This window comes from Peromyscus eremicus, chromosome 9 (genome assembly GCF_949786415.1).
Source record: "Peromyscus eremicus chromosome 9, PerEre_H2_v1, whole genome shotgun sequence".
In the NCBI taxonomy this organism is placed as follows: Eukaryota; Metazoa; Chordata; class Mammalia; order Rodentia; family Cricetidae; genus Peromyscus; species Peromyscus eremicus.
The window spans coordinates 66,403,321-66,430,976 of record NC_081425.1 but is presented as its reverse complement, the minus strand read 5'-3'; the positions used below and the strand labels follow the sequence as shown (position 1 = coordinate 66,430,976).

General features: G+C 49.9%; 5 protein-coding genes across 6 annotated transcripts in view; 3 read left to right on the top strand and 2 right to left on the bottom strand.

Annotated features, from left to right (window-relative positions):
- Dhrs1 (dehydrogenase/reductase 1) overlaps window positions 1-3,228 on the bottom strand; it is a 10,086-nt gene extending 6,858 nt beyond the window's left edge. The window contains exons 1-3 of one of the 2 annotated variants that reach the window (XM_059274409.1): window positions 3,050-3,228; window positions 769-912; window positions 542-621 (exon numbers count right to left, since the gene is read on the bottom strand). In XM_059274409.1, the coding sequence (XP_059130392.1) occupies window positions 542-621; window positions 769-912; window positions 3,050-3,199 (374 nt within the window). In that variant the 5' untranslated portion in view covers window positions 3,200-3,228. The remainder of the gene's footprint in view (window positions 1-541; window positions 622-768; window positions 913-3,049) is intronic. The other variant, XM_059274408.1, reaches the window with a different exon arrangement.
- Window positions 3,229-3,949: 721 nt separating this feature from the next.
- Window positions 3,950-11,801, top strand: Nop9 (NOP9 nucleolar protein). Its single transcript, XM_059273595.1, has 10 exons — window positions 3,950-4,205; window positions 4,340-4,810; window positions 6,401-6,511; window positions 7,084-7,225; window positions 8,048-8,240; window positions 9,261-9,401; window positions 9,772-9,903; window positions 10,064-10,300; window positions 10,506-10,611; window positions 11,290-11,801. The coding sequence occupies exons 1-10, from the start codon at window positions 3,950-3,952 to the stop codon at window positions 11,445-11,447; spliced, it is 1,947 nt and encodes a 648-aa protein (XP_059129578.1). The 3' UTR covers window positions 11,448-11,801.
- A 535-nt stretch (window positions 11,802-12,336) lies between these two features.
- Window positions 12,337-18,368, bottom strand: Cideb (cell death inducing DFFA like effector b). The gene is made up of 5 exons (XM_059273596.1): window positions 18,328-18,368; window positions 17,938-18,082; window positions 13,038-13,184; window positions 12,663-12,853; window positions 12,337-12,472 (listed from the first exon to the last, which is right to left on the bottom strand). The coding sequence occupies exons 1-5, from the start codon at window positions 18,366-18,368 to the stop codon at window positions 12,337-12,339; spliced, it is 660 nt and encodes a 219-aa protein (XP_059129579.1).
- Window positions 18,369-21,182: 2,814 nt separating this feature from the next.
- On the top strand, window positions 21,183-22,259 carry Ltb4r2 (leukotriene B4 receptor 2). Its single transcript, XM_059273592.1, has one exon. It carries the CDS (start codon window positions 21,183-21,185, stop codon window positions 22,257-22,259), a length of 1,077 nt encoding a protein of 358 aa, XP_059129575.1.
- Window positions 22,260-25,581: 3,322 nt separating this feature from the next.
- Ltb4r (leukotriene B4 receptor) lies at window positions 25,582-27,134 on the top strand. The gene has a single exon (XM_059273593.1). It carries the CDS (start codon window positions 26,045-26,047, stop codon window positions 27,083-27,085), a length of 1,041 nt encoding a protein of 346 aa, XP_059129576.1. The 5' UTR covers window positions 25,582-26,044; the 3' UTR covers window positions 27,086-27,134.
- The last annotated feature ends 522 nt before the right edge of the window (window positions 27,135-27,656 follow it).

Below are 27,656 nucleotides of genomic sequence, written 5' to 3'. Positions count from 1 at the left end.
AGTCTGAGGCCAGCCTGGTCTACAGAGTGAGTTCTAGGACAGCCAGGGATACACAGAGAAAGGGGAAAAAAACAAAACAAAACAAAAAACAAAAAAAAAACAAAAAAAAACGCAAATTGAAACAAAGCAAAAGTTGACATTCCCAGGCTGGCTGAGATGGCTCAGTAGGTAAAAACGTGCTTCCTATGCAAGCCGGGCAGGCTGAGTTCAATGCCCAGAACCCACAGAAAGATGCAGAGAGAACTGACTCCCTGAAGTTGTTTCTGATCTCTACACACACACACACACACACACACACACACACACACACACACGCACACGCACACGCTCTTTTTCTCTTTCTAAAGAAAAAAGAAGTTGACATTCTCAGATGCAAGCCCACAGGCACGGCACTTCTCCAGAAATAATCGGGACAAATGGAATAGAAGGGAGACGAAAGAGATGATGGGGAGGCCAGAGGGAAAAGAGGTCCTTTTAAAAAGTTGCTGGGTCTGGGGGACCTAAGAGAGAGGAACCCAGGCCCCGGCAGTGAAGCACATACCTGAGTCCAACGTTGTTTATATCATCCCAAATGGAGGCAGGCACTTCCCAGAATGACTTATTGCCGGCGTTCAGGATTGCCTAGAAGACAGAGAGGGGACTGACAGGGTGACCCGAAGGCAGGAAGGTGTGAAGGGCTGGATAATGGGAGAACAAACGGAGGTGAAGACTCAAGGGTGGGTCTGGGGCATTTCTGGAATGTCAAATTGGATCAAGTTCAAAGGTTACCTGGACACCAGCATAGGCATTATTGACCAGCACATCTAGCCGCCCGTGCTGTTCCCGATCGACTTGCTCAAACAGGCTTTTCACTTCGCTCTCCTGGCTTGAATCACACACCACTGGCACACACTGGCCCCCGAGGGACTGTGCCTGGGGAGGGACAGGGAGTATGAGTTCACACGAGTATCACTTCCCTAACTGAGAAGGGAATCACAGGACTCAGCCGACATCTCGGAAAGCATGGCAGGCAATGGCTCCCTCTGGTGTCTGTTTTAGGAATTTCACCACAGTCGGACTGCCGGCAGAAGAGCAGTAGACGGGACCTCAGGTTTAGAATCAGCATTCACTGAGGCCCATCCCATGCCAGACCTCAGGAAACACTCTGCAACTCCAGGGCGAGGGCCAAGGCATGGCACTCACTCCTAGAAACAAGCACCTATCCTCTTTCTCCTTTCCAGCTCTCACGCCTCCCCTTTACCTTGGAATTCTTACTCAGCCCTGGTTCTTTCCTTCACTCAACCAATGCTCCGGCTAGGTTGCCGAAAACCAGAGCTATTAGGCATAAATTATTGCCACTTCCTATTCTTCTTGCCTTCTGAAAGTGTGTCCCCACCAACTTCCGAGGAAGAAGAGCACCTACTCTCCAGGGGCAAGCTCAGGGTCCTGTCCTATCACTTCTTCTTTGCTCAAACTGCAGTGACGCCTCCTAATGCTCATTGGAACTCAGGTGCTTTTTTTCTTAAGTGAATTCCTCATAATCTAGTCAGTATGAACTATCTAAAACACAGGAATTTTAAAAACTCTTCTAACTGGATCACCAATCTAAGCAACTAAAGCCTAGAAGTTTTTTTGATAAGGTCTCACTATACAGCTCAAGCTGGCCTTGAACTCCCAATCCTCCTCACACAACTTCTCCAGTTCTGGGTGATACAGACAGGTATACCATGCTGGCTGTGTGTGTGTGTGTGTGTGTGTGTGTGTGTGTGTCTTATTGTGTAGCCCTGGCCAGTTTGGAACCCACAGAGAGACTCCCTCCTCTAGTTCCTGAGTGCTGGGACTAAAGGTATGTAAAACCCAAACCTTTTGACAGGGTGGTTTTTTGTTTGTTTTCAGTGCCCAGGATCAAACCCAGGGCCTTGCACCTCCTGGGTAAGTACTTTTCCACTAAACTGCACCCCAGCCCCTCGTGATGGCCTTCTAACAACCATTATTCCCTCTCTGGCCTCTTTACCATCTCCCTTTGCTTAGGTAGCAGGGAATGGTTTTCATAACTTCCTTCACCTAATTCCTATTCAAGACTTGTTCAAAGATCATCTCGAGAGATGATTCAGTAGTTAAAAGAGTACTGGCTGCTCTTCTAGAGGACCCAGGTTCAATTCCCAGCCCCTACATGGCAGCTCACAACCATCTGTAATTCCAGTTCTAGAGAGATCTGGCACCATCACACACACACACACACACACACACACACACACACACACACACACACACACGTGCAGGGAAAACACCAATACACATAAAATAAAAACCACCTCAAGAATGTTTTTTCTTAAGTCACATGCGGTGGTACACACCTTTAATCCCAGCGCCCAAGAGATCTCTGTGTATCTGAGGGCACTGTGGTCTAAATAGCGAGTTCTAGCTAAGCCTGTCTAAAGACATAACTACCTTTATCATCTAGATGCCCCTCCAATGCCCCAGAGCAAGCATTCTGTGCACATAAAACGACTGGTTAATAAATCTGACTTCCTGTTAAGACTCTTATCTTGTAAGAACAGAAATTGCATCTTATCACTTGGGTAACTCCATGCCTAGCAAATCATAGGTCCTCGAGTATTGCTTTTATTAGAATCCAGTCAAGATACAAACTCTTATCAGGGTGTGGTGTCACTGGCCTTTAATCCCAGAATTCAGGAGCCAGAGGCAAGTGGATCTCTGTGAGTTCCAGGCCAGCCTGGGTCTACATGGTGAGTTCCAGGCCAGCCAGGGCTATGTAGAGATGTTAAGAGACTGTCTCAAAAACAAACAAACAAAAAGTAAACACGTACAGTTCAGCAAGTCTAGCCTAAATCACAGGAAGTGGCCGGCCCCCAGTTTTTTCTTTGCATAATCTCAAACTCTCAAACAGAAAGATTTTTCTTCTCATTAAACTCACTTGGTAGAAAAATTCAACTCTGTATTATTTGTTTGTTGTACTCTGTAAATATTAATGACTTGGTAGGGGGAGTATCATGGTCAGGCAAGTGACTAGTAGTAATCAGAATGATTAATTCAGGTGGTCACTCACCTCCTGGGCAGTAGCTCTAAGGGTGTCCAGATGGCGGCCAGTGATGTAAACTGTGGCACCAGCTTTGCAGAGCTGTAAGGCAATGCCGCGGCCAATGCCTCTGGAGGCACCAGTTACCACACACACTTGGCCCTTCATAGATGCTACCATGACTCACATCAAAGGCGGGTGGGGGTTATCTGTGGAGTAAAGAGTCGCTTTGAAGGCAGGTCTCTGTGAGGGCTAGAAGGGGCAGATAAGCTTGGACTATTTTGAGGGGAGAGAAATTTCACAGGAGGATAACTGAGTGCAAGTCTCAGGCCAGCCTGTCCTTGTCGGAGGCACAGGGCTGGGTGGAGACTCTCCGGGGCTACACACATACTGCGATTCTCTCTCGAGGGGGGCTATCTTGGTGGGGGCATTTGGCGAGGCAGTCGAACAAGGTATGTCCACGAAGAGTCTTGGGCCTTCTGGAGTTCTGCCTACCGCTCCAGTCCCCCAGAGAACCGCGAAGCCCTGAACTGTAAGCAGACAGAGCCTATGAGCCTTACCTGCGGCGGACGCTCCTCTGGGGTTCTTTCTGCCCAGCTCGCCAGACCCACAGGTTCGAGAACTTTTATCCTGCCCGGGAACGGGACCTATAGTTCGAGAACCTTGATACTGGCCACGTCGGAGTGTGTGCCCAGGGTAGAAATCCAGTGCGGGTGGGGATGAGCTAGCGCGAGGTGAGACGAGGCTAGCCCGGGAGATCCTGGGCAGGACCTACCGGTGGAACCTGCTAATAGGGAAAGGGGAAGTATAGACACGCCCACCATGCTCCCGCGCCGTCGCAGAATCATGACGTCTCCGTGCGTCAGGAGTGCGCCGGCGGCCGTGGGAGTTGCAAACCGGGAAGCGTGGAGGGTCGGTCCCGACGTACGCATGGGGCTGGGTCCGCGTTCGGCTCACAAGGGGCGGCGCCCGTTCGTGGGCGCCGGCCGACGAGGACGCGCGGCCCGGGGTTCTGGGCGTCCCCCTCCGGGCCGCGATGAGCGTCCCCGGCTGCCGGCGGCGGCGGCGGCCTCGCGTGCGGAGCAGGCCCCGGAGGCCCTCCCGCACCTGAGCCCGGAGGCGCTCGGGTATTTCCGACGGGCGCTGTCGGCGTTGAAAGTGGCTCCCGAAGCCGCGGAAGAGCGAGGTAGGAGCAGCTACGCCGTGGATGAACAGTAAAATCCACGCGGGGAACTTCCAGAGGGATTCCCGGGAAGTTCTTGGCTAAGTGAGTCTTATCCTCTCTCTCTCTCTAACGGTCTGTTTCCTCGTGTTTTTCAGAGTTGATGGTGCGCAATATTTTGAAGGAAGTGGAGGCTCAGGCCCTAGCCTTGGCCACGAACAGGACTGGTAGTGAAATGCTGCAGGAACTTTTGGGGTTCAGTCCTTTGAAACCTCTGTGTCGAGTGTGGGCTGCTCTGCGCCCCAACTTGCGCTTCGTGGCTTGTCATCGATGTGGGGTCCACGTTTTGCAAAGTGCTTTGCTGCAGCTGCCTCGGTTGCTGAGGAGTCCTGCAGAAGCGGAGGAGGAGGAGGAGGAGGATGACGAGGATGAGGAGGAGGATGGGAAGCATGGTCCCTTGCAGACTCTGGAGGAGCTAGTCCTGGGACTAGCCGCTGAGGTGTGTGATGATTTTCTTTTCTTCTGTGGAGACACGCATGGCAGCTTCGTGGTCAGAACTCTGCTGCAGGTGCTAGGAGGTACTCTTCTGGAGTCTGAGAGAGCCAGGTCCCGGGGTTCCCAGTCGTCTGGTAAGTATTATAAAAAAGGGAAGTGGGCCTGGTGAGCAGGAGAGTTTCGGGAGTTCAGAAGCCAGTAATCAGAAGAGTTAATCTTCATGATGGAGCTTGACCAAAGAATAGTGTGTCTAGACATCTAGAGGAAAGGGTGTACATGTATTTAGGGAACGGCTACTCGCATAGGGACAGGGAGAGGAGACGATTCATTAAAGCAATGGATTTCACATTTTTATTTCCACAACTCACAGTAAGAAATTAATTTTTTTAATTTTAAAAACATGTATATATATATATATATATATATATATATATATATGTTCATGTATGTGCATGTGCACACACTCAAATGTCCGTGCCTTCTGCTGTGTTTGTGTGGAGGAGAGAAGACAGCTTGTGGGAGTCAGCTCTCCTTCCACGGTTCGGGTTCTGTATATTGAACTCAGCTTGTCCCCCTTACCACAGCCTTGTTGGTCCTGGTAGTTTATTCTGAGACAGTCTCCCATATAACCTAGGCTGGCTTTTGACTTGTGATGTAGCGGAGGCTGGCCTTCAACTCCTGTTCCTCTTGCTTGCTTCTGCCTTTCAGGTGCTGGGATTACAGGCTGTGTGTCCATGCCTGACTGTTATTAGGTTTTTGTTTTTGTTTTTCTGGACAGGGTCTTACTGTGTAGCACGTGTTGGTCTGGAACACACTGTGTAAGCCCAGGCTGGCCTCAGATTCACTGTCATCCTGCCTCAGCCTCTCAGATACTGGATTTTGGGATGTATGCCTTTACACCTGGCCAGGAGATTTGCTTTTAAGCCCGATTTTTATTTTTATTTATCTATTTATTTATTTATTGAGACAGGGTTTCCCTCTGTAGCCCTGGCTGTCCTGGAACTCACTTTGTTTGAGGCTGACCTCGAACTCACAAAGATCCACTTGACTCTGCCTCCCAAATGCTGGGATTAAAGGCATGTGCCACCACGGCCCAGCTCCCTGATGTGTTTTTAACCTGTTTGTGTGTGTGTGTGTGTGTTGGATTCAAGCAAAGGTTCAGGAATGCCCTTTCCACTTGCTAGTCCCCTTTCTGATGTTTTCTTTCCTTTTAAATTTTATTCTCTATTTAAAAAAATGCTAATTAAGACCACTAACTTTGTCTCATGATACAGGATGTGTTCTACATTTAAAAATGCTGGAAAATATGGTTAGAGATGTATAAATGAGGTCTGACTTTGGAATACTTTAAATACCTGACTGAGAAATATGAACCCTGGACCTTAGGGAAGGGAGCTGAAGATCCACAAGCAGCATTGAATTGTATTACATCTGTCCTGCATCTCACGCTGAGCCTTTACCTACCTTTCTATGGAGTTCTTCCTATTTGGCTACTTGCATTTCACTATTGTTCATGCTCTTTTTTTGTTTGTTTGTTTGTTTTTTGTTTTTCGCGACAGGGTTTATCCATGTAGCTTTGCGCCTTTCCTGGAACTCACTTTGTAGACCAGGCTGGCCTCGAACTCACAGAGATCCACCTGGCTCTGCCTTCCGAGTGCTGGGATTAAAGGCGTGCACCACCACCGCCCGGCATTTCATTGTTTATGTTCTTGATCTCTCTTTAGAAACACAAAGGACCTCAGCTCGGGAATGTAAGCACACTGATTTTGAGGTTCCTAAAACTTTCCTGAATCGTCTTCAGGACCTGAGCGCCTGCTTTCTGAAGGACATTGCAGGTAAAAAGACGTATTAGTTACTTTCCATGTTGCTGAGACAGATCCCTGGCCGAGGGACTGGAGGAAGAAAAGTTTGACTCACAGCTGGAGGGGGCAGTGTGTTGTGTTGGGATTATCATGGCCGTAGCTAGACTGTCCAGTCAGGGAGCAGAGGTAGATAAATGCTGGGCTCAGCTTGTTTTTCCCTTTTTATTCGGTCTAGGACCCCAGTCCCTGGGCTAGTGCCACCCACATTTAGGGGCGTTCTTCCCACCTGTGTTAACCTACTCTAGAAACTCACAGACATGCCCAGAGGTTGGTTTTCTTAGTGATTTTATATCCCATCAAGTGGACAGTCAAGGTTAACATCACAGCAGGGAAGGAGGAGAGGGACTAGGATCTTCTCTGGGGGTTCCCCAAGCAGGACCCTTGTATCAGGTCATTCCTCTGTAACACCTTCTGCTTTAATGCTACAAGGCATTCTGTATAGACATTGTCATGTGTATAGACCCTTTGTTACTTGCGTTTTGGGGATTGTACAGGTAATCTGGGATTGGAATAAGCTATTAAATTATCTCTGCCTTTTCCTACAGTATTTATCACTGACAAGATCTCCAGCTTTTGTCTTCAAGTGGCCTTACAGATCTTACACCACAGATTACCTCAGCATTGTGCCCATCTCTGTGATGCTGTAATTGATTACCTGAGTTCTCGGAATTCTTCAGCAGGTGGCAGGTATGATCAAGTCTTCAGGAGTAACTAAAGCTGGGAATGTCATGTGTGATGAATGAGATGATGTAGTTAGTGTAGCTGTATTTCTGGATGAAGTTTAGACTCTTTGATCTTATTAATATTTATTGCTGGACAGTGATGCATGACTTTAATCTCAAGTACCTGAGAGGCACAGTCTCACTCCTGCTGGCCTCAAACTCACAGAGATCCTCCTGCCTCTGTATCCCAGGTATTGGGATTAAAGGTCTGTATTACCTATACCTGATTTAGTTTTATTTTAAGATTTATTTTTATTTTATATTTATGAAGTTGTGCCTACATGTATATATGTACACAACCTGCGTGCAGGGCCCTCGGAGGCTGGAAGAGGGTGTCAGAACCTCTGGAACTGGAGTTGGAGATAGTTGTAAGCTGCCTTGTGGGTGCTGGAAACTGAACTTCTTGGGTCCTCTGCAAGAGCAGTATGTGCTCTTAACCGCTGAGCCAACTCTCAGGCCCCAGTCTCCTTCATCTATGTGTGTGACACAGTGTCACTATGTAGCCCCAGCTGGCTGGGAACTCACAATCTAGGCCAGGCTGGCCTTGAACTCACCTGCTTCTGCCTCTTGAATGCTAAGATTAAAGATGCGCACCACCAAGGCCAGCTTTTACAACAATACTTTATTTCTATGAGCGTTTTGCCTGTGTGTATGTACATGTACCACATTTGTGCAGGAGCCAGTGGCGGGCAGAGAGGGCCTCTTGATCCAGGCCCTCTGCAGGGACAGTGATACTCTTAAGCAGTGAGCCATCTCTCCAGCCCAGTCTCGCTCTTCTCACCTCCAGCCCTCTACTCCTGTTTCTTCGGGATCAGACGAGCTCCAGGCTCCTGGAGCAGGTGCTGCTGGTGTTAGAGCCCGTGAGGCTCCAGCGCCTCTTTGAGGACCACTTCCAGGGCCAGCTACTCTCCTTGGCTGCGCACCCCATTGCTAACTTCCCTTTGCAGCGCTTACTGGATGCCGTCACTTCCCCTGAGCTGGTGAGTTGGAAATGTGGCCTGGTCTCTTTCTGCTATCCTTAACCATTGGGCCTTATTGATTGATTGATTTACTTATTTACATATTTATTTGGTTTTTCGGGTTAGGGTTTCTCTGTATGTAGCCCTGGCTATCCTAGAACTTGCTCTGTAAACCAGGCTGGCCTTAAAATTCACAGAGATCTGCCTGCCTGTCTTCCTGAGTGCTGAGATTAAAGGCGTGCATCACCACTACCCAGCTTTTGGGCCTTATTTTATTTTTTATTTTTATTTATTTATTTATATATATATATATTTTTGGTTTTTCGAGACAGAGTTTCTCTGTGTAGTTTTGCGCCTTTCCTGAAACTCGCTTTGGAGACCAGGCTGGCCTTGAACTCACAGAGATCCGCCTGGCTCTGCCTCCCAAGTGCTGGGACTAAAGGCGTGCGCCACCACCGCCCGGCCTGGGCCTTATTTTAATGAGTGCTTGTCTCTGTGCTTCTCTGACAGTTTACTGCCCATTGCCCATGTGAAGTTATTCTCAGGACTTTTCCAGAAATTAGGGTGGAGGTGCCCTTCTCCTAGAGATTTGTTTTAGCTTCTCAGGTCTGATTGCCTGTCCTCTTAGTTCAGTTTTACAGCTAGAAGTTCTGTGGCTTCTTGTCTATTAATCCACAGGGGCCCGAAGCCATTGCTTAGCTTCTCCTTTCCCTTGTTGTCTACGATGGGGGTGGGGGATGGAGCGTATCCTGTGGTCCCCTGGATTGACACATGGAGTAGAACGGCAGGTTTAATTCTAGACTTGCTTTGCCCTTGGTTCTCCTTGACTTCTGCAGAAGGGACATTTAAAATCTTCCCCCATAGGGTAACACATCTATGACTTCTCTTCTGGGTTTTACACAGCACAGTGAAAGTTCTGATGTTGGCAATGGTCTTTATGTCTTACCTAGCTTTTTTTTTAGTAGGAAAAATGTTCTGATTAACTTAGTCAGTAACCATGAATTGAATGTCAACGATTCTTCAATCCATGTTTCCTCTCAGCTGTCCCTTGTGTTTGAGGAGCTGAGCCCTGCCTTGGAAGCTGTGCTGGCCCAGGGCCACCCAGGGGTAGTTGTCGCTCTGGTGGAAGCCTGCCGCAGGGTTGGGACTCACCAAGCCCAGGTCTTGCAGCTGTTAATGGAGGTGAGGGGGTGTTACTTGCAACCTATCCATGCCCTTCCTTGATCTAATTCTGCTAGTTAGAATTTGTCTACTGTGGATGTGAGAGGTTTAATGTTAAGGGAGTTATAGATATAGAGACAGATGAGTCAAAGAACAGCCCTGAAGTGCAATTGATTCTCCAGAACTTAGAGAACTTGGAGAGGTAAATGTGGATTCAGTCCCTACAAGTGTAGAGGTTGGAGACAGAACAAGGCCGATGAGATTCTGCTCTCCCTCAGTGTCCTTTGATGTTGAGTTAGACCTCTTTTTTCTTGAACATTCTGTCTAGAAAACCCTTGTGTTGGGGATGGGATAGTTCTCGAGAGTCTTTATGTTTTGTCTTGCTGTGTAGGCGTTCCACTGTGCAGAGCCCTCATCCCGGCAAGTAGCCTGTGTGCCTCTCTTTGCCTCTTTGTTGGCTTATGAGGTATACTATGAACTGACGGAGGAGGAGGAAGAGGGGGCGGTGCCTGCAGAGCATCAGGTAAGGTGGGAGGGGCCAGGCTTCTCAGTGCTTGACTAGCCCCTTGGGTTAAGTTGATGAGATTTCTAAGCTTTTTGAAGAGAAGGTGGCAGTACCCTAGGGACGAGCGCATCCATCTGGCCTGGTCACTGCCTCCTAATTTCTTATTACTCTCTCCCAGGTAGAGATGGCCACAGCCAGAGCTCTGAGGGAAGTGACAGTGCTTGGGTCTCTACTGCTCCAGCACTTGCTGTATTTCTCCAACCCTGGACTTGTACTCCGGAGTCTGAGCGCCTTGACAGGACCTCAGCTCCTGGCTCTGGCCCAAAGCCCTGCTGGCTCTCACGTATTTGATGCCGTCCTGACTAGCCCCTCTGTGACACACAAGCAGCGTCGTCGTGTGCTGAAGACCCTAAAGGTTAGACTTGTGCCCTGGTCCCTCCGTCACTGCTTTAGAGAAAATGGGCTTCGTTCAGGGCTGGACCCGGGAGCTGGAGGCAGGGCACATGCGTAGTTCCTGTGCTGGTTGAACTGTGCCTCTCCAGTCTTCTGAAATCATTCCTCCACTCCCGAAACCCAGTAGCGTTCCTCTCCGAGGGACTTGACTTGCTGTCTCAATGCAGGGGCAGTATGTGGCTCTTGCCTGTAGCCGTCACGGCAGCCGTGTATTAGATGCCATCTGGAGTGGAGCAGCTTTGGGGGCTCGGAAGGAAATTGCTGCTGAGTTGGGTGAGTACCACTGCCCCCTGGGTGATGTTTCCAAACTCTGCCTTTTCCTGCACCCAGTAGCGGATTGGTTCAGCAGATATCAGAAGGATGGTCTGGTTCTGAGGTCTCAGGGGTCTGTTTTTGCCTCCTCTCTGCAGACTTGTGTAGTTCTTTATCTACTATTATCCCTTTATCTGGCTTTTAATGGGTGAGGTGTTTTGTAGTTGGATTTTTTGGAGGGGCCACCAGTTTACAAATAGTGACACCTGAGACTTACTAATTATGAAAGCTTGACCTTAGCTTAGGCTTGTTTTTAACTAGCTCTTATGACTTAAATTAACCCATTTTTACTAATCTATGTTCTGTCATAACTTAAATTAACCCATTTTTACTAATCTATGTTCTGTCACATACTGCCCATCCGGCTTCCTCCATGTCTCCTCACATCTCTCTCGAACCTAGATTCATCTCCTACTTCTCTCTCTGCCCAGAAGTCCCACCTATACCTCCTGTCTAGTTATTGGCTGTTCAGCTCTTTATTAAACCAGTCAGCAATATATCTTCACACAGTGTACAAATATCCCACAAGAGCGTACATTTCAAGTCCAGGGTTGGAGGGAAATGGGGGGGGGCCTTCACTTCAAGTAGAATTTGTTTTTGAGCATGGCTGATGATAAACACAAGTAGTTCTCTTTGCAGGAGAGCAGAACCAGGCGTTGATTCAGGATGCTTTTGGCCACCATGTGGCCCGAAATGTGGCCCTGACTACCTTCTTGAAGCGGCGAGAGACTTGGGAAGAGCAGCAGAGTGCTGTGGCCAAGCGGAGACGGGTATTGAACTCTATACTTGAAGACTGAGACCTCACGGCTTGGGAATAGTGTCATTGGGGGGTGACAGGACATGCTTGTCCTTCCTACTTTGAATCGGAGTCACCAGTCTTATTGGAGCAGATGTAGCAACACAAAAAACTGTAGTAACATAAACAAAACTGTAAGCTGGCACTCAGAAAATTGAAACAAGAATATCAAGAATTCACTGGGATTAAAGGTGTGCCAACAAGGCAAAAAACAACAACAAACAAACAAAAAACAACCAAGAATTCAAGGCTAGCCTGGGCTATGGCAGCCAGAGCCTGTTTATCCCCATGTCCATCTGTCTGTACCAACACCCCCTCTTTCCCCAGGCATACTGGTAAACATTTTTGTATTTTTCTTTGTAATTTTATTTTCCGGGGAAAGGTAGCTCAAGGTAAAGCTAGGGCTTGTGTCATTGGTGTGCAGGGTCTTAGAGATAGGAATCAGTAAGAACTTAGGGACAGTGTCATTGGTGTGCAGGGTCTTAGGGACAGGGATCAGTAAGAACCTAGGGACTGTGTCATTGGTGTGCAGGGTCTTAGGGATAGGGATCAGTAAGAACCTAGGGACTGTGTCATTGGTGTGCAGGGTCTTAGGGATAGGGATCAGTAAGAACCTAGATGTAGCAGCACTTATGGTGGGATCGGCATACCAGGGGACAAGGTTGTGGTTCTGCAGGATAAGTAGAAGGCAGGAGATGGAGGTAAGATAGGCAGCATTCTTCAGGAATGTGCAGGCTACAGGACCAAGGCAGTGTGCTGAGAGGTTCCATCATGATGGAGTCAGGTGAGTTACCTAGGGTACACTGCAGACCCCAAATCTGATGATGCCATATAGCTCTCATGTGTCTCATGGGACCGGTCTCGGGACACCGGCTCCAGTCACTTTTTCATTATGAGTGGAGGTGACTCTGCTTGTGCCACTGCCACCGCTCAGCACCCTCCACCACGTGGCGAAGGGTAGACGAAATTCCCAGCAGCATATGACCCAGGCCTTGCAGCAGTGAGGAAGTCCAACGAAGGAGCTCCCTGAAGGGCAGGAGTGAGAGGAAACCAAATGGTTAAGGGACGCTGAGGGGAGGCCTTGAGTTTGAAAGCTTGGGGTGGGGGTGGGGTTCACAAAGGAGAACTTATGGGATACTGGGGTACAAGAGGTGGGACTTGATTGAACTTGAGGGACGCTCCAACTATAGGGATGTATGACATGTTGATTTCTGACCTGAGCACTTTTTTGGGTCCAATTCCTTGAAAGTCACAGCTCATGGAATAGAGCCCGTAGAATGTAGCTTTGACGTTGAGGCTGCCGAAGAGGTCTCGAGGATTTTGCTTGTACACATCAAAGGTGATTCGGGCGATGTCCTTGCTATGTTTTGGCTTCTCCCGTCCTAGGCCGTATGACAACATCCCACTCTGTGGGACACCCCATTACTGAAGTGAACCTTCATACCTTGACATCTGCTAATCCTGTTGGTGCTGGATCAGGCCCCTTTTGCCTCCCAGGTACCTCAGCCCCCAAGATCAGTGATAGGCTAGGGAAGAGGATTGGGAGAACTAGAAAGGATTGGTGACCTCAACAGTCCACTGTGGGCCTCACCCTGGGACTCCAGCTCTGTCCTCGCTCTAGCACCATCAGACATGTGTCATCCTCGAGCATCTGGAAGAAGTCCTCACTCTCCACGGCGGTCCCATCCTCCTCCAGTACCAGCGTTAGCACTCCACTTAACAGCAGGGTCTCCAGTACCTGTTAGTGACCAGTGGCAGGAGGGGAGGGCGGGTGTTAGCTTATGCCCCTCATCTCTTTAGTTGGCCCACCGGCCCTAGACACTGGTTGGTGTCTCAGCTCTGCTTCCCTGTATACTATTTTGAGACAGGGTATTTGTGGAGTTCAGCATGTTCCCAAACTCAGCAATTCTGTGTTAGCCTCCTGGGTCCTGGGATTGTAGATGTTCATCTCATCCTTCGTAAACATGGCAGTTCTTGTTTGGGTTTTTTGAGTTGTTAACAGACCTTTACCAGAGGCAGACCTTTTTTTCATTTTGCTTCTGTTCACCTACCCTTGCTCCCCTCTAAGCCACTTCCAGTGGTACTGAATGACAAATCAGTCATAGCCAGGTGTGGTTATACCCACGGTCCTAGCTGCTCAGGAGGCAGAGGCAGGAGGACTACTGGAGCCAAGAAGTTTAATACCAGACTTCAACAGTTTTGGACCCTGACTACAAATATGGATAAAATAAAACAAAGGGCTGGAGAGATAGCTCAGTGGTTAAGAGCACAGGCTGCTCTTCCAGAGGACCTGGGTTCAATTCCCAGCACCCACATGGCAGCTCACAACTGTCACACCTCTAGTTCCAAGGGATCTGACACCTTCACATAAAAAAAGCTTCTGTAAGACAAAAGACACGGTCAATAAGACAAAAAGACAGCCTACAGAATGGGAAAAGACCTTCACCAACCCCACATCTGACAGAGGACTGATCTCCAAAGTATATAAAGAACTCTAGAAACTAGACATCAAAATACTGAACAATCCAATTAAAAAATGGGCTAAAGAGCTAACCAGAGAATTCTCAAAAGAAGAATCTCAAATGGCTGAAAGACATTTAAAGAAATGTTCAACATCCTTAGTCATCAGATAAATGCAAATCAAAACGACTGAGATACCACCTTATACCTGTCAGAATGGCTATGATCAAAAACACTAATGACAGTCTATGTTGGAGAGGATGTGGAGCAAAGGGAACACTCCTCCACTGTTGGTGGGAGTGCAAACTTGTACAGCCACTGTGGAAATCAGTATGGCGGTTTCTCAGAAAATTGGGAATCGGCTGGAGAGATGGCTCAGAGGTTAAGAGCACTGGCTGCTCTTCCAAAGGTCTTCAGTTCAATTCCCAGCAACCACATGGTGGCTCACAACCATCTGTAATAAGATCTGGTGCCCTCTTCTGGCCTGCAGGGATATGTGCAGACAGAACACTGTATACATAATAAATAAATAAATCTTAAAAAAAATAAAAAATAAAAAAAAAGAAAATTGGGAATCAATCTTCCTCAAGACCCAGCCATACCACTCTTGGGCATATACCCAAGGAAAGCTCAATCATACCACAAAGATACATGCTCAACTATGTTCATAGCAGCACTATTCGTAATAGCCAGAACCTGGAAACAACCTGGATGCCCTTCAACTGAAGAATGGATTGAGAAAATGTGGTACATATACACAATGGAGTACTACTCAGCAGAAAAAAACAATGACAGTATGAAATTTGCAGGCAAATGGATGGAACTAGAAAATATCCTGAGTGAGGTAACCCAAACCCAGAAGGACAAATATGGTATGTACTCACTCACATGTGGATTCTAGATATAAAGCAAAGAACAATCAGACTGCAACCCACAGAACCAGGGAGGCTATATAGCAGGGGGGACCCTCGGATGACTGTGGCTTATAATAAGTTTTGGTTTGACTCAATCACTGGGTAAGCCTCAATGAAGCATTTCACTATTAGGATAAGAATTTGTACTGTATCAGGCTGATAATAGAATAAATAAATAAATACAAATAAAAAAAGAAAAAAAAGAAATGTGTTATAAGCCGAGCGGTGGTGGCACACACATTTAATCCCAGCATTCGGGAGGCAGAGCCAGCATGGTCTACAGAGCAAGATCCAGGACAGGCACTAAAACTACACAGAGAAACCCTGTCTTGAAAAACCAAAAAAAGAAAAAGAAAGAAACGAGTGAGCCTGGTCTCTGAATTCCTCATCGACCTGTGGCTGCTCTTGGGTGCATGCTTCTTCCATGGTTTCACCCATCCAGGTGGTGGTGACTCACCAAGGAGACCCACATCATGTTACCCAGACTTTAACCCTCCAAAACTGAATAAAACCTTTTGTGGTGATAAAATATATACCTCTAGGCCTTAAATTTGCTGGGTGGTGGTGGCGCATGCCTTTAATCCCAGCACTTGGGAGGCAGAGCCAGGCGGATCTCTGTGAGTTCGAGGTCAGCCTGGTCTACAAAGCGAGTTCCAGGAAAGGCGCAAAGCTACACAGAGAAACCCTGTCTCGAAAAACCAAAAAAATTTTTAAAAAATTTTAAAAAAAGGGAAAAGAAAACAAAATCTAAACAGATGAAATCTAGCTTATCTGTGTTCTCGTATCTACAGTGTCTTCCCGTGTCGTCCTTCCTGTTCTCTACATGGTTTTTTTTTTTTTTTTTGGTTTGTTTGTTTTTGTTTTGTGTTTTTGTTTTTCAGTTTTCTGGGACAGAGTCTCTCTGTGTAGCTATTGCTGTCCTGGAACTCACTCTGTAGACCCGGCTGGCCTTGAACTCACAAAGGTCCGTCTGCCTCTGCCTCCCGAGTGCTGGGATCAAAGGCGTGCACCACCACCACCCTGCTCTACAACTGTTTTCAATGTTAGCACTGTTTAACCATGCTAAGGCCAAGTGAAAACTTGTGTTAAAAGAAATGTTAGGGTTGAACTAGGTTAGGAGTAATAGTGATAAGAAATAAAAGGGCTCCAGCTGGCATAAGACAGTCAAGGTGACCAGGAAGGGTAGGGCTCTGAGTGGCTCCTGTGAGGCCCTCTTGAGGGGCACACACAGGTGCTGTTCCCTTTGACTCATTCTAATGCTGACTGCAACCGACTCTGTTTTAAGGATAGCTTCTGAGAAAGCCTCTACCTGTCCTAGGAATCAGGTTACTCTAGATCACCCTGTAGAGAAGGAGCTGGCAGGAGGGAACCAAAGAAAGCTACAGCCGCCGGGCTGGGGTGGCGCACGCCTTTAATCCCAGCACTCGGGAAGCAGAGGCAGGCAGGTCTCTGTAAGTTCGAGGCCAGCCTGGTCTACAGAGCGAGATCCAGGACAGGCTCCAAAACTACACGGAGAAACCCTGTCTCGAAAAAAAAACCCAAACCAAAAAGCTACAGCCACATCTTAGTGGTGCCTTCTGGTGATGGTGGTTAAACATCTTTGAAGACATACTTAGGTAGTTTCCCCCACACCAGGAACTAGAGCACCAGGGTTTCCACCAGCATGTGCACACTAACAAAGGGTCTGAATCTTCTAAAGACAACCTCATATCACTTACTGTGTGGGTTGACACACCTTCCTTTAACAAATTATTTTTATATAATTGTGTGTGTGGTGGGTGGATATGTGCATGTGAGTGCATAGACATCAGAAGGGGGCATTGGATCCTCTGGAGCTGGAGTTACATTGCTTGTGAGCCACCAGGTGGGTGCTAGAAGCTCAACTCTGGTCCTCTGCAAAAGGACTACATGCTTTTAACTGCTGAGCCATCTCTCCACCCACCATGGGCAGCCCACACCAGTCTCTGGGGGTATTCTGCCTAGCTTTACTAGCTAGATTGGAGTTTTGCTAGATTGGGATGAGGTGGGAGAGGAACAGTTCTTATATATAAAAGCAAACTATATAAACACAACTTTTAAAGATCATAGGGTCAAGAGAAAACTGGGATAACATTCTTTTGTTTTGTTTTTTGAGACAGGGTTTCTCCGTGTAGTTTTGGTGCCTGTCCTGGATCTTGCTCTGTAGACCAGGCTGGCCTCGAACTTACAGAGATCCGCCTGGCTCTGCCTCCCGAGTACTGGGATTAAAGGCGTGCACCACCACTGCCCGGCCTTTTTTTGGTTTTTCAAGACAGGGTTTCTCTGTGTAGCTTTGGAGCCTGTCCTAGATCTCATTTTGTAGCCCAGGCTGGCCTCGAACTCACAGAGATCCACCTGCTTCTGCCTCCTGAGTGCTGGGATTAAAGGCATGCACTACCACCACCCGGCTTCAAATTGTCTCTTGACTGAATTAATTCCTTCAAGAAGACCAGAGCCAAGAGGCATCCCTCTCTGATATCTGTCAAAATATCTATAAGGACTTTTCATTTATTCCTTTCAGAAACCATAAAAGATAGCTTATTTTTCTCTTGTGTAGATGAAGAAACTTAAGGCTGGGGTGTGCTTTAGAAGTAAATTGTTTGCCTAGTATGTGCAACGACCTGGGTTTGATGCACAACATTGAAAGCATTTTTTCAAGTTAGGTTTTGTGGCATGTGTCTGTAGTCTTAGTACTTAGAAGGCTGAAGCAGGAGGATTCTGAGTTCAAGATCAGCCTGGGCTAAAAAGTGAGAGCCTGTTTCAATAGAAAGACAAACAAAAAACTGGTTTTGACAGGTTGAATGACTTCCTAAGGCTTGACAGCTAGGAAGTAGCAAAATCAGAATTTGAAACTGGCTTTTCATAGAAGTGAAGGGCTGGGAACTCAGACCAGTGGCAGAGCCCTTGTCTAGAGTTCTGATTCCTAGCGCAAGAAAACACAAATGCCATGATTACTTCTGAATCCGGTTCTCCACCCCTTCTTACCTACTGTTTCCCGAGGGATGGCAACCGTGTAATATGCACACTTTCTGCTCCGCCATCCCACCGTCCTTGACTTGAGTCCCTTGGCTTCCCTACTGCAGGAACCTGACCACTTACCTTTTCTAGTAGCTCCTGGCGGGTGGCAGCTGTCAGTCCTTTCCGGACTGTCCGCTTGTGATCACAGACACGGAAGGGTCGCTGAGGTGGTGGAGCTGAGTGCCAGACCCTACGGCCAAGTTCAGAGCCCACAGTGGATACTGACCTGGTAGTTAGGAAGAAAACACAGAAGGGGCAAGGAGGGGGTTGGTAAAATTGGTGATAATGATGGGGCGGGGTGGCTAAGAGGTTCCAGGTTTACAGATCCGAAGGAGAGACTATGAGAACAAAAGAGTAGTTAAGAGTTGGAGAAATCTGTCGAGGCAGGAAGTGAGCCTTCTAGAGGCTGAGGTTTGCCTCGTCCGCCCATATCCCCAGCACTGAAGTATAAAGAGAAGGGTTAGAAATCACCTCAGCAGTCCATTGGGGTTCAAGGCTGAAAGGTACTCCATGGTAGAGGGATGGAGTAAGTGAGCTGCCTCCCTGTGGCTTTGGGGCTGTGTGTGTCTCTGTTGTTCTGAGGCTGAAATCTTGTTTCTGTATAAAGCTGAGGTCTCAGCCCTGATGAAGTGAGAGGTGAGTCAAGCCTGGACTCTGCCCCCCTTGCCTGATAAGTAATAGGAACAAAGTCTAGGAGGAGGAGCCTGTGTGGGGTGGTGGAAGTACCTTGTTTGCGTCTCTCTTTAGAGATGTGTTGTGAAGGATAGAATTTGATATTTGATTCTCCCCTCCCCCTTATCCAAATACAGTTTTACTTTGTAGTCTAGATTGGCCATTTGAACTCCCGATCTGCATATCTCAGCTCCTGAATGCTAGAACAGTTTCTGGCCCAGTCTCAGAGATGGGCATGCCACGTGAGCCCTGCTGACTGTGCTGCCCCCTACTGGAAAGTTATAAACTGCACCTTTTGGAAAAGGCTGGGCTAACTGGGGAAGCTTGAAAGCTTAGCAGGGGGAGAAGCAGGGACCATTCCAAGGGACCCAGAGAAAATGAAAGGCGGGGCAGTGTGTCTGGGAATGGTGTGAGGAGAGGCTGGATTCTGATCTACAGAACCAGCATGGTCAGGATTCTCTCTAGTACTCTGGCTTTCCTGCTTACCTCCTCGGTTGGAGAAGGATTAGCTAAACTTTTTTTTTTCTGGCTTCATTCTCCAGAAATGCCTGCTTCAGTGGCCATGAGCAGACACTGCTCTAATCTTTTTGGTTTTGCTAATTATGTACCTCCACCTATGGTCCCCCACCTATGATCCCCCACTAATGATCCCTACTACCTATGATCCCTACCTATGATCCCTGCTACAGTGATCAGAGTATCAGAACTTTAGCTTTCTCCCTCTCTCTCTCTCTCTCTCTCTCTCTCTCTCTCTCTCTCTCTCTCTCTCAGAGAGCGAGAATGCATATAGGTGCTGGAGGTTTTTTCTTTGAGACAGGGTCTCTCACAGGCCTGAAGGTCAACAAGTTGGTTAGGATAGCTGGTCAGTGAGCTCTAGAGATCCACCTGTTTCCATCTGCCAGCACTAGGATTACAAACCATGCACCCCCCCTTTTTTTTTAGACTTATTTATTATGCATACAGTGTTCTGCCTGCAGGCCAGAAGAGGGCACCAGATCTCATTACAGATGGTTGTGAGCCACCATGTGGTTTCTGGGAATTGAACTCAGGACCTCTGAGGAACAGCCACTGCTCTTAACCTCTGAGTCATCTCTCCAGCCCCGAACCATGCAACCCTTTAACATGGTTTCTGGGTACTGAATTCAGGTCCTCATGCTTGTATGGCAAGGACTTTGCCGGCTGAGGCTCTACTCAGCCCAGGGGCTTTAGTTTTGATGTCCCAGGCTTCGTCTCTGATTTTCATTGTAGCCATGATGGGCAGTTGCACAGAAACTGAGGCTCACTGTTAGTAAGCCCTTAAGTGGGCACAGTCCCTGTTTTCCTGCCTGGGAGTCTTCTAGACTCTCCTGGTTCCCCAGCTTCCCGTGTTCTGAGAAACACAAAGTGCCTGGACAGCTTTGTGACCTATCCGGCTTCATTTCCCATGCAGGCTGGAGCTCCAGCCAGGGCCTTTTCAGGCACTAATGAAGGTCAGATAGAGGAGCATTAGTGCCTAAGGACAAGGCTCCAGCAATGAAGCATTCCCTAGTCTTCTGCCTCGGGGTTCTGACAGCTACTGATGGAGTACAAATGAAATGTACTGAATGGCTCTCCTCTTCCTGCTCTCAACATACTCCCTCCCTCCCGTGTGCTATGATTACCCCCAAACAGATTGTAAGCTCCTTATACCTACATGTATAGCCTAGCCCCCCAGGACTGGGGTGTCATGTCTTACACTGAAAAGTTGTCACAGACAACTCAGTCATAGCTGAAGGGTGGAGGGACCCGGACAGACTCAAAACGAGACTGAAGCCGAAGAAAAGGGACAGGAGGCTGAAAAGAGCCAAGAGAGAGCAGCTAGGAAAGTAGGTTGCTTGGGTTGCCTTCTCCGTTGAGGGCAGGCTGGGCGAGCCAAGGAGGCTAGAGAACATAAACATCACAGAAGGTGGGCTGGAAGGGCTGGGGCCGGAGGTGGGGGAGAGTGCGAGCAGCCTTTAGCAGAGAACTCTTCTCTCCTCATGGCCCGAGTGCCTTCCTGCACCTCCTCAGCCTTATCCTGTTTCCTAGGGAGGCTGGCCTCCACGTGCCTGGGCCTGTCAGTGATGGGAAGGAGTAGGCTGAAGGAGGGCCCAGGAAAGGCCGGGGATGAGCACCATCTTGTCCCTCTTCATTCTCGCCTCATCCTCTGCAAATGTGACAGGCTTGGGGCAGGATTAGATACCTCATCCACCGCCGCTTCACCTGTCAGCCTCCCTAAACCGCCCTCGACCCCCAACGCTGTTCTCTCCCAGCTAGGTAAGTAGATCTGCTCTTTACTCCCCACCAGCCACCTTTTCCCCTGAGATATAAAGAATGGGATTGGATAAAGAGGGGGCTACGCCGGAAGGTCAGATGTGGAGGCGGAGACCGTCTGCCGTGAGGACTGGGGAACCCCAGGGCCTCTGGGAACATGCCAAGAGCAGGGAAGGACAGCTGGCTGGGAACAGGGGCCACGGGTTCTAAGGAGTTGTTTCAATTGGTTTCCTGGAGAGAAGACACAGGCAAGCTGCTGAGAAGCTGGGGGTGGTGGTGGGGTGGGCACAGTCCCTTCTCATCTAGCACCAGCGGTAACGTGGGTCTTTGGCCCAATCTTGAATGCTCCACCCGGTGGATTCTTGCAGCCCCCTTCTCGGAGGATGTCGGTCTGCTATCGTCCGCCTGGGAATGAGACGCTGCTGAGTTGGAAGGCCTCGCGGGCCACCGGCACCGCCTTCCTACTGCTGGCGGCGTTGCTGGGACTGCCGGGCAACGGCTTCGTAGTGTGGAGCTTGGCGGGCTGGCGGCCCACCGCGGGGCGGCCGCTGGCGGCCACACTTGTGCTGCACTTGGCTCTGGCCGACGGCGCGGTGCTTCTGCTCACCCCGTTCTTTGTGGCTTTTCTGAGCGGGCGGGCCTGGCCCCTGGGCCAGGTGGGCTGCAAGGCGGTGTACTACGTGTGCGCGCTCAGCATGTACGCCAGCGTGCTGCTCACCGGACTGCTCAGCCTGCAGCGCTGCCTAGCTGTCACTCGGCCCTTCCTGGCTCCCCGACTGCGCAGCCCGGCCCTGGCCCGTCGCTTGCTGCTGGGGGTCTGGCTGGCCGCCCTGGTGCTCGCCGTCCCGGCCGCTGTCTACCGTCACCTCTGGGGCGATGGCGTGTGTCAACTGTGCCACCCATCGGCGGTGCACGCCGCTGCTCATCTGAGCCTGGAGACCCTGACTGCCTTCGTCCTGCCTTTTGGGACAGTCCTCGGCTGCTACGGCGTGACGCTGGCGCGGTTGCGGGGCGCGCGCTGGGGCTCGGGGCGACACGGCGCGCGGGTGGGTCGTCTGGTGAGCGCCATCGTGCTGGCCTTCGGCTTGCTCTGGGCCCCCTACCACGCGGTCAATCTTTTGCAGGCGGTGGCCGCGCTCGCTCCGCCCGAAGGGCCCCTGGCCAGGCTTGGCGGGGCGGGCCAGGCGGCGCGCGCTGGAACAACAGCCTTGGCTTTCTTCAGTTCCAGCGTCAACCCGGTGCTCTACGTCTTCACTGCGGGGGATCTGCTGCCCCGGGCGGGGCCCCGGTTCCTTACTCGGCTCTTTGAGGGCTCTTGGGAGGCCAGAGGGGGCAGCCGCTCTAGGGAGGGTACCATGGAGCTCCGAACTACACCTAGGCTGAAAGTAGTGGGGCAGGGCAGGGGCAATGGAGATCCTGGAGGCGGGGGTAGGATGGAGAAGGACAGTCAGGAATGGTAGCCAGAACCTCAAACCTCGGGGCTCCCCTACCACTTTCCATGGTTCCTGGAACTCAAGGGTACTTGGGGACGCTTCTCTGATTGCAGTTTTGGTTTGACTGGACAGGATTACTCTATAGGCCCAGATTACTCCAAGACATGGGATTGTGAAGGTGACTGTGGCCTATGTCCATATTTGGTGCTTGCAATATGGCCTGGATCCATTTATCAGAATTGCTTATATGCTGCCAGTAGCTGCTTGTGTGAAATACACTGGGAAGCCATTAACGTGTGGCTTAAATGTGCTCCTGTTAGTGGTCCATCATGCCTGTGTTGTACTGAAGTCACCTCATTCTTGACTGGGATGGGCCAGAACCCGACAGTGCCAGCCTTCAGTGGCTTTCTGCCCTGCCTCCCCAGCCAGGCTATCTGTTTTCCCAGGCCTGTCTCTGGAACCACCGTGGAGTTTGGCTGAGGGCGGATAAAATTCATTCTTAGAAGTGTTTCGGAGGAAGAAACTGGCCTCCAAGGGGAAGTAAATCTGTGCGGTGTGAAAGGAAAGTGTTGCGCTTGTCTTAGGGTCAGCACAGTGAGAGGGAGGCACATGACTGGACCGTGATGTAGGAGCCTGGGGTGACAAGACTCCACCTCTCCCTCTGACCCTCTGCTTACCCCCCGCCCCCCAAAGTCACCAGGCCTGTGAGGAAGTCCAGGAGCCAGTACTTTCTTCACGAGAGGAAGTTTGAGGATTGATGAGGAAGGAGGAGGTATGGCGAATGGCCGAGTATCTGGAAAACTGAAAGAACCGTTCCGGAAGGTGGTGCCTTTCCTTTCTGTCTTTTCTCTCTGCTGCCTTCCCTCTTTGCAAGATGTTAGGCGTTCCTAACCCTTCTCCACTGCTTTCCAGCCTCCATCTTTTGGGATCTCCCTATTATTAGATCCAAAACCTGAATGACTCTTTTGAGTCAATTTTTTTTTTGAGCAAGTGTTTTTTTGTTTTTGTTTTTCTTTAGGGGACATCATGGACACACACAGGACCAGTCCATCCTAGTTGGCTCAGAACATTCTTACTAGCCCTCAAAATTTCTTGTTCCTAGACCCATCGGTCCCCAGCAAACTGAGGTAGTTGACCTCCCAAATGGTTACTCTGGGCTCTACTTCAGTGTCTTTTCTCACTCTTCAGGCAGAGGCCAACAGAAAAAAAGAAAAGCCAGTCTCCAGGGTCACTCTAGGAACACCGTAACCGGGGTAGAGGTGACCTCTGAACTAGAGAGGAAGTATGCTTAGAGTATCTAGTCTCTGGAGGAGGAAGACTACTCCCCAAGGAAGATAGAGCAGCCTGAAGAAAAGTGTAAAGACAACCCTTTCTGCTGGAAAGGGCTCTGGGTGGCCCTGGAGCTCTGATCCAGAAGCTTCTATCCATAAACACAGAATTCTTCCTGTCCTGGTGTTCTGGAGCAGAGGTTTCTGAACTTCCTCTGTTGTAAATTCTCCACCTTACACAGCCGGTGTGGTCAGAGAGTTCTTCCTCAACTCTGCCTTCAGTTCGTGCTGTGGTTTTAGCCTCCTTTTCATCATATCCTCTGCTTGACAGTTACTGGGTCAACGCTGATCTGGCTTTCCTCAACGTGAGAAAAGCAAGGGCACTGGGAAACATAAGGGGCCTCGACGGCCACCGCACGCTTTCCTGACAAGCGACAGGTGGAAAGTCAAATGGTAAGACTCATGGCGGTCTGAAGGAATGCGTTCTTGGTGGAGACTTCAAAGAGAGATGGCGTCCTTCCTTTCACCGAGGGAAGTCAAAGGATGAGGTTTTGGAGGCTGTTTATCTGTTCACATTCTTTTTTATTTATTTAATTTAAATTTTTTTTTTTTTTCTGAGACAGGGTTTCTCTGTGTAATCGCCCTGGCTGTCCTGGAACTCACTCTGTAGACCAGGCTGGCCTCGAACTCACAGAGATCCTCCTGCCTCTGCCTCCTGAGTGCTAGGATTAAAGGCGTGCGCCACCAGCGCCCGGCTCTTTCTGAATTCTTAGATGCTCTTGCGGCAGGGCTGGAGTGAGGAGGCATCTCGGCTCCCAGGCCACCGCGTCTGTTCTTCCTTCTCAGCCCCAGCCTAGCTCTGCCTCCACTCTCTCCGTCCACGTTGAAACTGACGGTGCAAGGCTCTAAGGCTGTAGGAAAGGAGTGGTACCAGTCCTTGCCTAGGACCCACTGAGAGAGTCCAACAGGGTTGGACTACGTGGTCAAGTGGGTAGGGGAAGGAGAAGAAATCCACATTTTGTGCTATGAAGGAGATCACTTAGACTTTGGCTTCTCTCCAAAGGAATGGAGAGTTGGTTAACCTGTAATGGGAGGTGCTGGAGAAGGGTTTTTGCCTGTATCCACACCAAGATCATGGTCTGACCTGAAGTCAAGAATAGGTTGCTTCCCCCTTCATTCACTTTTTGCACATTTTCCTTGATATCCCCCCGCCCCTTTTGTGTCGATCGGTCTCTCTCGATCTCATGCAGCCTAGGGTGGCCTTGACCATGTGAAGTACAAAGATAATATTTTTTTTATTAAGTTAGCAGTCTCATTCTGAGCCTTGCTTCCTCCCCCTATGATATAATCCATCACTCTGTTCACCTCTCCAGTCTAGACCTGCATTTTCAGACCACACCCCAGCCGACTCACTCCTGGCACCCCTCTTTCCTAGCTCACTGCCCTTTCCTGGGTACTTCTCATTTAGCCCCACCCAGGGAGCCTTCCTCCTTTCCGGGCCGCTCTGGAACACAAAGATTGTCCCTCTCGAACAGTAAAGGAGGGTGTGGGTTTTCTTCAGCCTCACCCTCAGGAAGATGCATCTTCCCTCCTCTGCTCTGTGGTACTTCCTCTCTGGCTGATTTAGCTGACAGACTTAGAAGTGGGACCAAGACCCTAGCACTAGGACCGATTCAGGAATTGTCTGTCCGATGACTTTGCCCTGACCCTGGACGTGGCGTTGGCTTCTGAGCAGCATTTGGGAAACCTTGTAAGTATCCTAGGAATTGGATGGTGTATGTGTCTTGTGTGTGTGTGTGTGTGTGTGTGTGTCAGTGTGTTGTATGTGTGTGTGTGTTTGAGTGTCAGTGTGTTGTGTGAGAGATTGTGTGCGAGAGTGTGTGCATGAGTGTGTCAGTGTGTTGTGTGAGAATGTGTGTATGTGAGTGGTGTGTGTGTGTGAGTGTGTGTGTGTGTGTGTGTGTGTGTGTCTCGGGTGTAGCTTGGAGAGGTGCTGAGAAAGAATCTCCAAAGACAGCCTGACCACTGTAAAAGGACTTGCCCTCAGGGCCTGTCCATTAACCCCTCTCTGTCCAAGTTCTTCCTGGTACATGCTGGTCCGCTCTAGAGAGAGTGGGTAGGTGACTGGAGAAAGTCGCAGGGCTAAGTGGATAGAGACCTCTCAGGAGGCAGAAGAGCTAGCCTTTCACGGGATGCAGCAGTGGAGAGAAAAGTCTCCCAGTCTGGTGCTGGGTTCCGGGGTCTCTTAAGGGAAAGAGGGGGTGACAGGCTCTGGAAAGGCAGTTGTTGCTGTGTCTTTTGCAACTGGGTCTGTGGCAAAGAAGGGGCCCCACCACCCAGTTAGGAAATTAGTCTTTCTCTTCAACCAGGTCCCTTTAAGACAACGAGGTTGACAGTGATGGCCCTGTATATATTTGGAGGTACCTCGGAAACTTCTGATTTTGGAGATCAGAGTACTCATGCTAATGTGATGAGGTGCCAAGAATCAATCCCTTGGCTTTCTCCTCATGGGCGTGCCCACTCTCTACTCTCCAGGTCCTTTTGATGGCTCCCAATACTACATCTCCTGCAGCATCTTCCTCTCCCGGGGGCATGTCTCTGTCTCTGCCTATTGTCCTACTGTCTGTGGCCCTGGCTGTGGGGCTTCCTGGCAACAGCTTTGTGGTGTGGAGCATCTTGAAAAGGATGCAGAAGCGCTCTGTCACGGCCTTGCTGGTGCTGAACTTGGCTCTGGCCGACTTGGCTGTGCTGCTCACTGCTCCCTTTTTCCTACACGCCCTGTCTCAACGCACCTGGAGTTTTAGAGTGACCGGTTGCCGCCTATGCCACTATATTTGTGGAGTAAGCATGTATGCCAGCGTCCTGCTTATCACCGTTATGAGTCTGGATCGCTCACTGGCAGTGGCTCGCCCCTTTGTGTCCCAGAAGATGCGCACTAAGACGATTGCCCGATGGGTGTTGGTAAGCATCTGGGTGGTGTCTTTTCTGCTGGCCACACCGGTCCTTGCGTACCGTACAGTAAAACAGTACAACAGGACTCTGCTCTGCCGTTCGGATTACCCTAGCGACGGGCATAGTGCCTTCCATCTGCTCTTCGAAACCACCACGGGCTTCCTGCTGCCCTTCCTGGCGGTGGTGGCCAGCTACTCTGACATCGGACGCCGGCTGCAGGCTCGGCGCTTCCGCCGCAGTCGCCGCACCGGCCGCCTGGTGGTGCTCATCATCCTGGCCTTCGCGGCCTTCTGGCTGCCTTACCACTTGGTGAACCTGGTGGAAGCCGGCCGCTCGCTGGCGGGCTGGGACAAGGACGACTCCGTGGGGCAGCATCTGCAGAAGGCCCGCAACGTGCTCATCGCGCTGGCCTTCCTGAGCAGCAGTGTGAACCCGGTGCTGTACGCGTGCGCGGGCGGCGGCTTGCTGCGCTCGGCCGGCGCGGGCTTCGTAGTCAAGCTGCTGGAGGCCACTGGCTCCGAAGGGTACAGCTCCCGCCGCGGGGGCACCCTGGGCCAGACCCAGAAGGCCACACCCGCCAGTCCTGAGGAAGGCCCCTCTGACAACTTAATGACCTCCTCCACCCCCTCCTGAGTGACGTGAACTGCAGTAGGCTGGGTGCAAAGACATTCGTTGACTCTGGCCTGACCCACTTCTGTACCTGGAGGAAAGTGGGTTGGGGGCTGGGCTCAAGCCGAACAGAGGGAGGGGTGGGGCGAATCAGGGCAAACAGTCCGCATGCTCGGGCCTGGCTTCTGCGGGCAGCTTTAACCATTAAAACTAAAGTCTGAAATCAGGTTAAGCCTGTGAATGAGGTGTATAGTGTGGTGCACTGGGGGTGGTTTATTGGTCCCCAAGAGGGACCACTCTGGTGGGGTCCCTGTCAACAGTTCTTTAGTTCCCTGTGGTTTACAGTTTTGGAAGGAACATATGAGTAGATATAGCCCTACACTCCTAATTCTGAAAGAGGGGACCCACAGATCCCACTTGGAAAAACGCGCTGCTGACTCCTAAGGGAGACTGTTAAAAGAATTCGCTGTGTGGCCCCATCTCTCCAGAGTCATGACTCAGGGGACCGGTTCTTGTGAAGTGTCTTCCCAGAAGTTCGTGGTAACCATCCTTGATGGTGTAAACCTAACATCCTCTGAGGAGAGTCCCGGGAGAT